Below are 7,774 nucleotides of genomic sequence, written 5' to 3' on the forward strand. Positions count from 1 at the left end.
ATCCTGGCAGGACTATTTTGGTAAATAGGTAGGACTTGTCTACCATAGGTGCTAATGGTAGATTACTGAAGTTACTGCTAACCCTCCAGGTTAGAAGGCTATTTACAAACATCTTATTGATCTATTTATACAGTCCTTACTTGTAAAATCATCTCATGTTGACAAATTAACTAAGGGAGAGCCTTAGCTAAAGAGAACATAGCTCCATTCAGTGGGATCCCACAATGTCAAGTCTATGCTCATTCAAGCTTCGGCTCTGTAGTAAAGAATCCTCATGTAGGACTGAGTTTTCTACTCATCCTGTAATAATTCTCATCACTGGGTACCCAGTTTGAATTCAAATTTAGTCTGCAGGAAAAGAGATAGCATTTTGCAACCACAAAGGGCTTGAAAGTAATGTGATTAAGATGGATTCCTAGCTTTTTGATTTAGGGCTTTTCTACAGGAAACTGACTCTTTAGAAGAATATAGTATATAAGAGCAGTGACAAATTTTAGAATAAAGAATAAATAAAGAATAAAGAATAAAAACACACGAAGTTTTTTATAAAGGTGAAAAAAATGGAAGACTGGCTTTTTCAGAAATATACCTCAAGACAAATGTAGCAGATTCCATGACAAGCATTTGCTAAAAAAATTCTGTAAAATATTGATGAAACTTAAAGTTGAATGATAAGCAAATCCATAATTTTGTCCCTAGCTGAAAACAACTCTCAAAGATAAAATCTGTTCAGTTTGACTGATGTTTAAAGTCAGGTGCTCTTGGGTATATAATTCCTTTTTCCAAAAAGAAAATTTTATATTTTGGAAATAATGAAATAATTATAAATTACTCATAAATTTGAAAATGAAACATTTTATATTAAATAGTTTAAGTCAAGTGACCTTTTAAAAATCAATTGCTTTAATGCTCTCTGACATAGGCTTTAAAAAGGTATAAATGGAAAGTTAATAATAAATCTTACTCATAATATAAACACTAAACTCCTAGTCAAAATCCTGAAGAATATACACTGTGCAGCCTACCTGGTCTATTCTGGATGTTCCGGCTGCAGTGCACCAACTATCTTGGAGTGAATCTGAGCCCCAAGCTGGTAACTGCAAACTAGATCTCACCTTCAATAGCATAGAAGTTTTCATCAGAAATAAGCAGTTCTCTTCCCCACACCCACCCACAAAAAAAAAATAAATAAATAAAAAGAAAGAAAGAAAATAAAACAATCAAAGTTCCTTCTATCTTGTATCTTTGGCCCTCTGAAGGTCTCAGGAGAAAAAAAAAAAATCTCATCGTAAATAGCTTTATTAGACTATAATATCAATAAAACATTTTAAAAGGCCTGAAAAAGTGTCTAATCATCATAACTATTAAGCCACATTTAGGAAAAAATAGTCCCTGAACCAGTGAAGGCAAATTTTAATTGGATGTAAAAAGTCTTAATATTATTTTGCCATAATCACAGCTGTACTGGGTATATTTTAATATACACACAGCTGATCACAGTCAAACCTATGCACAATTGCTTAACATTTTAGTTTAGTGATATTGGAGGAGAAACTCATTTTGGTGGCCTATTAAACATTAAGAAATTAAGGCATTCTTGAGCTGCCAATTAAAAGCTTCAATATGCACTGGAGAAACACAGCAGGTTTTTCTACATTTTAGGAAGCTTCTTTTCTACCATGTGTTTAGAGAATTTTTTACAGTATCCATTTTCTCTATCCTTTTGTATTTTGTCCTTAAATTAATGCTTAAAATCAGAATTTTTTTATTTTTTCATCTGTCAGTTTTTCCACACCACCACCACCACCACCACCACCACCCAATGTCTTGTTTTGAAAGATCAACATTAGAAATAAGACCATTTACATACCATTCTTACCTGTAAGGGTAAGAGTGTATTACTATTGTTGTCGGTTCTGAACACGTTATCTTCAATCCAAGATTTTGGAGTCAGTGATGGAGTAGAGCGAGTAAATTTCGGTGGTGCTATGACATTACCAGAAAATGGTTTCTTCAATGGAGATATCTGATTCATAGTTCCTGGAATCCCCATGTTTCCAGTTCTACGATGGTCTCTGCCGTGCATTGCTCCCCACGACACGCTTCCAGTGCCCCAGCCACTGCTCTGATGGTTGCTCCAAGGAGATTGTTTCAGAAGAGGCTGAGAAAAACACGTATGTTTAAATTACAGGCATTTAGAGAGTTTACAATTCAAACTAAAATTTCGGCCTGAGCTGAGAATATATATATAATCTTAAAAAAAAAATCTCTAAAGGCAATAAAGGATAGCTTAAGAGTTTACGAAAAGTAATAGGTTTGCGATCTTGCTGTTTGAAAACATACTCATTTCCTGCTAGGTGAGTTTTCATCGTCTGGTCCACTATAAATTATAATGAATCGAGCAGATATTTCATGACAACTGCTAAAATAGAACCAGGCGGTTACATTTCTGTCCTTTCAGAATCGTGTATGGAAGAAGAAAAAAATAGTTTAAAATTGAAATTAACTTTGAAGGTCCTTAAAGATAGAACCTACATTGTGATCTTAAAACAACCATATTCTACTAGGCATACAAGTAAAAATCCGGTCTTTAATTAATAGATAGGAGTAACAATCGGAGTAAGATATTTAGACGTTAGCTTTCCAAAACCAATGGCACTGCTACAAAAGTGAATAATGGTAATAACATTTGCTGTTACTGTCTTGCATGAACTAAAAACGCCTTTCAGGGTAGGGAGTGTATGGAAAATATGTGGGTTTGGTTTTTTTTTCTTTTTTTTTTTTCCTATCGCGTATTCAACTTTTAAGATATTTTACTCCAATTTTAATGTAGTTTCTTTTAAAGTGTTTTTGTTTTTCTTTCACTTAATTATCCATGAACTGTTAGGCAATTATCTGATGTTACCCATAGGTGGATCCACTGAGATATACTGAAGAAAAACAACTAACTATATGCTTTGATTATTCTAGTAGAGCTCTTCATACAAGTCTCCAGTAACCTCATTCATTTTCAAAAATAAATTCTATTTATTTATCTGTCAGTCGCCAAAGAATGGACAATTCAGCACGAGGCAATAAGCGTAGGTTTTTGAAAAATACTAATTGCTAGCAATTACATTGCCAAGAAGCTTGCTCTAACGCTTAGCCAAAGGAAGTATGGACCGTGCAGCTGCTCTAAGTCAGTAAGTTACTATGTCAAGAATTCCTCAAACGAAACCTGCTTCTTGTAAGACAGCTTTCTCTTTTTGAGAGAACTTGACCCCTAGTACCTATTAAAATTTTTTTTTAAATGCCCAGATAATCATGAATATATGCTGCCATTTCGCCCTCCCCACAGTTCAAAAGCATAGCTGGGGGGACCATGAAGAAATCACTCCATTCTTGAGGGCCTGACTTTCCTTGCTGACACAGGGTTCAAGTTCTCTTCCAGCGATCTAAAATTCCACAGGGCAGCTGTGTGACCTCTTAAACTTCACTGGGAGAACCATCTTCTGACAAGACGCAGATCACAGTTAAATACCAACCACCCTACGCGGTCTTCCAATGGCCGGGAGCAGGGCTCCAAGAGCACAAAAGCACCTATCGATACTTTTCTGTGGCAAGTTCCCAGCGGAAAAAACCCAACACCCTGACACGCAGGACACAGCTGCTCGAGACTGTGAAAATCATGGGAAAGCGGACTATTATTTCCAAATGACGTGTTTTCAATCCTTGTAGGCCACGTTCTTCTTCCTCGGGGAGACACCGGGGACTCGAAAGAAAGACTAACTGTTACTCTCATTTCAGAGAACTCTCAACTTGTTACTTTGGTCAGACAGCGTTCGCCCTTTAAAAGGTTAACCTTTGAAAACTTTAACTGGTCAATGGAAAAAGTTACAGGAGTAAGTAAGCACCGGTTAAGGTCCAATTCTGCTTCTGTCTCGGTCCTTGATCACGAAAATGACCTTAAACATACGAATCACTACAGGAAATGCTGACTGGATCAAAAAAGGACAACAAAATACGCTTTTCGATGTCAATGAACCAAAGCCGGCGGTCATTCAAACATTGTACTGGGAAGATAACAAAACGGAGCCTGAATCGGAAAGGACCCGGATGAATAAAACACACACACACACACACACACACACACACACACACACACACACACAAAACCCGGTCCCGTGTTATTTCATAATTGCATTACCCACTCAAAATATACACACCCCGTAACCCAAGAGACGGTCAAGGCCGCCAAAAAACGTGAGTCCCCCCTGCGAGGTATCACACGATTCCCGGATTCAAGTTTAGTTTTGGCCTCACCAGCCACCAAACCGTCCCCAAACGCGAAGAGGCGCAGAAAGCCAGCGGCTCGCGGGGCACCTCGGCAGAGGCGGACGGAGCCGCCGCGGGCAGGCTCCGCTCTCCCGCCGCCTGACAGCTCAGCGCGGGGCCCCGGGCGCGGCGGGCGGCTCGTCCCGGCCGGGCCACCGCCGCCCCCGGCCAGACCTCGCGCGGGCCGACTCGCAACGAGACGGACTCGAAAGAAAAAAGCCTCTCCTTTCCGCCCGTCCCCTCATTGGACGACGGGGAAGAGTCACCGGCTCGCCGCACGCACCGTCTGCGGCGATCACGACCCTCCTTCGCAAGTTCGCTTCCCCAGGCCGCTCGTCCGAGGCCGCCGCCCGAGCCCGCCGGCCCCGCGTCCCCCGGCCCGTCCTCGAGGATCGCCGACATTGGTCCTCCGGGTCGGGGCGCCCGCTGCGAGGGACGGCCAGGCCGGCGCCCGCCCGCCCGCCGCCGCCGCCGCCGCCCTCGGTCCCGGGCGCCATTCGGCCGCTGCCCCAACCCCGCTCCCCCCCGCCGCGCCGGGCGTTCGAGGGGGCGCCCGACCGCAGCGGCTGCCGGCGCGACCCCCCTACCGGAGCCTCGCAGCCCACGGTGGCCGCTGCCCGCCCGCCCGCCCCGCCGGGGACTGGCGTCCCGAGCCCCGTTCCCCTCCTCCGCCCTCCCAGTCCCCCCTCTCACTTGGGCGAGTGGCCCTCGCCGCCCCGGTCTCCGGCCCCGCGGCGCAGCCGGGCCGCCGCCCGCCGTACCTGGTGGTGGTTGTAGGAGTTCCTCTGCTGCAAGAAGGCGGCGGCCGCCGCCTGGTGCTGCTGCTGGAGCTGCGGGCTGACGGGCGACCTCCGGCTCTGCGGCTGCTGCGGCGCCGCGGCCGGCGGGGGCTGCTGCTGAGGTAAATTCATGGCGGGCGGCGGCGGCGGGGGCACCGCGGCCGCCGAGAAGGGGCCGCCGAAGCCGCCGCCGCCGCCGCCGCCACCGCCGCTCGCCGGCACGCTGAGTCCCGCGCAGCCGTGCGGGGACACGGGCGAGAAGCTCGGGAAGAAGGCCGGGTTCATGGACGACGGCAGCCCGGGGTAGAAGCCGTTCTCTGAATCGGGGCTGGGCGGCGGCATGGCGCTGAGCGAGCCGCCGCCGCCGCCGCCGCCGCCGCCACCCGGGGTGGCGGCCGAGGAGCCGGGCTGCTGCGGCTGCGGCTGCGGCGGCTGCTGGGGCGGAGGCGGCTGCTGCTGCTGGGGCGGCGGCGGCGGCTGGGGCTGGGGCTGGGGCGGCGGCGACGCGGTCTGCACCGACCAGGGGGTGCCGAAGCCGGGCAGTGGCGGCGGCGACGCGGAGCCGCCTCCCCCTCCGCCTCCCGGGGGCCCCCCGCCCCCGCCGCCGCCCGGGTGCGGAAGGTCCGGGCTCTGCAGGCTGCTGAAGGCGCCCGCGCCGAGCGCCCCGCCGGGCAGGAGGTTACTGGGACTGTTGAGCAGAGGGTGGTTGGGGGACTCCATGGAGCCCGGCGCGGGGTTCACCGGCGGCGTCGAGGGGGCCAAGCCCGCATTGGGGGGCTCGGCGGCGCTGCCCTCGCCCGCGGCCGGGGTCTTGCGAGGGCTGCCCGCGCCTCCGTGGCGGCGCCGCGGGGCTGCGGGCGGCGAGGGCTGGAGCTGCGGGAACGGGGGCAGGTCGGCCGGGCGCTGCCGCGGGGCGAAGTCCTGCGGCGGGAGGTGCTGCGGGTGCGGTACGCTGAACTGCTGCTGCGGCGGCGGCTGCGGCGGCTGCTGTGGCTGCTGGCGCTGGGCGAGCTGCGCCGGCTGGAGGAGCGGGCCGGGCGGCGGCGGGCTGAACCGGCCGGGGCAGTGGAGCGGCGGCGGCGGCGGCTTCGAGTCCGGAGGGTGGGGAAGGTGGGGAGGGCTGAACTCTTTCCTCTTCTGGCTGCTCAGCTGCTGCTGCTGCCGCTTACTGAAGTCCTGCGGGGAGGAGGTGCGGCAGCAGCAGCAGGAGGAGGCGGAGGAGGAGGAGGGGTGGTGCAGACTCGGTTTGAAGTCCTGGGAGGGGAGGAGGTGGGTCACACCCGCGTTCGTGCCGCCGCCGGGGTGGTGGTTGGGGAGTTTCTCCGCGGCCGCCGCCCCCGAGAGCGGCCGCGCCGGCTGCTGTGTCAGCCCCAGCAGCAGCTCATCCTGCATGGTCTGCTGATGCGCCAAGAACGGGGAGGAAGAGGAAGCGGCGGCAGCTGAGCTGCCCGCGCCGCCACAGCCTAGGGGGATAGAGAAGGGGGAGGCGGCCTCCGAGAAGCCGGTGACAGGCAACGGCGGCGGCGAGAGCGGGCCGAAGGGCGTGGTGGAGGGCAGCGGGGCGGCGGCCGCGGTGGGCCCCGTGGCGTAGGGACGGTACGCCCCGCTGCCGAATAGGGACCCGGGGCTACTGCTTCGGAGCGGGGCGGTCTGCAGCACCCCAAATCCGAAGTCCCTCATTTATCAGGCCGGCGGCAGCTGGAGGAGAGGCGCCCCGTCCGCTGCCCCGCCTAGGAAACCGCCGGATCTGGGGCGGCGCGGCCGTGGTGGAGGGAGGGGGAGTCAGTGAGAGAGGGACACCGTGACTGAGCCAGGGGCACCTACTTCGGCCCCGCCACCCCTCGCGGCAGTCACCGCCGCCTCCCGAGACCGGCTCGGGTGCCGCCGCCGCCTCTGCCGCCGCCCTCGCCGCTTAAGAACTCCGGAACGTGCGTCAGCGCCACCTCACAATCGCACCGCCCCCCGCGGTGCGTCCCGGCACGCGCGGGCGCGAGGCCGCCGCGCCCCCGCTGCTCCGCCCCCGCCCCGCCCCTCATTAATATACAGGCACGGCCGGGGGCGCGCCTGCGCTCCCAGGAAGGCGGGGGAGCGCGAGAGCGAGCGGCTTCGGTCCTCCGGCCCCTTCGGCATCCAGGGAAGAGGAGAGACCGGTGGCGGTGGAAGGCGGCCGACCGGAGTCCGAGCGCCCGGCGCGCGCGCGCGCACGAAGGCGTGCGCGAGCCGTCGGCGGCGACGGTTCCTGGGCAACGGCCCCTCCCGGCGCGGGGCTCGCACGCGCTCTCCCCCGTCGCCCTCGCGGCCCCGCCTCCTTCCTGTCACCTCCGCCCCGCCCCCGGTCACATGAGGCTTGGCCGCTGGGACGCGGGCTTCCCAGGGCGGCGCGGGCCCGCGGGGGAAACTGAGGCCCGGGAACCAGACTGGGAACGGCTCCTAGTGACCGTGGCCCCTCTCGCCTTCCAGGCTCAGCCCTTGGGGTCCTTAGGCCGGCAAGATCGTGCGGGCTCTGCCTGCCTTGCAGACCGCCGAGCGGCTCTCTCCGCACCTCGTGCCCCACCACGTCCCAGTCTTGGACGTGTCTTCGCTTCCCGTCGCCCTAGAAAGCGCCTTCTCGGGCTTGTTTCCGTATTTAGCTTCTCGTGCTGTGTGCTGCCTTGGACCTTCCTGCAGCTGCGTGAAGGTGT

General features: G+C 54.3%; 1 protein-coding gene across 11 annotated transcripts in view; it reads right to left on the reverse strand.

The window, feature by feature from the left end:
* CPEB2 (cytoplasmic polyadenylation element binding protein 2) overlaps positions 1-6,988 on the reverse strand; it is a 73,175-nt gene extending 66,187 nt beyond the window's left edge. For 4 of the 11 annotated variants that reach the window (XM_058723068.1, XM_058723066.1, XM_058723067.1 and 1 more), the window contains exons 1-3: positions 5,076-6,969; positions 1,880-2,161; positions 1,026-1,115 (exon numbers count right to left, since the gene is read on the reverse strand). In XM_058723068.1, coding sequence (XP_058579051.1) covers positions 1,026-1,115; positions 1,880-2,161; positions 5,076-6,773 — 2,070 coding nt within the window. In that variant the 5' untranslated portion in view covers positions 6,774-6,969. Of the gene's footprint in view, positions 1-1,025; positions 1,116-1,870; positions 2,162-5,075 lie in introns of all 11 variants that reach the window. The other 7 variants (XM_058723074.1, XM_058723072.1, XM_058723073.1 and 4 more) reach the window with 5 other exon arrangements.
* Between the last annotated feature and the right edge of the window lie 786 nt (positions 6,989-7,774).

Source organism: Neofelis nebulosa, chromosome 3 (genome assembly GCF_028018385.1).
Source record: "Neofelis nebulosa isolate mNeoNeb1 chromosome 3, mNeoNeb1.pri, whole genome shotgun sequence".
Taxonomy (NCBI): Eukaryota; Metazoa; Chordata; class Mammalia; order Carnivora; family Felidae; genus Neofelis; species Neofelis nebulosa.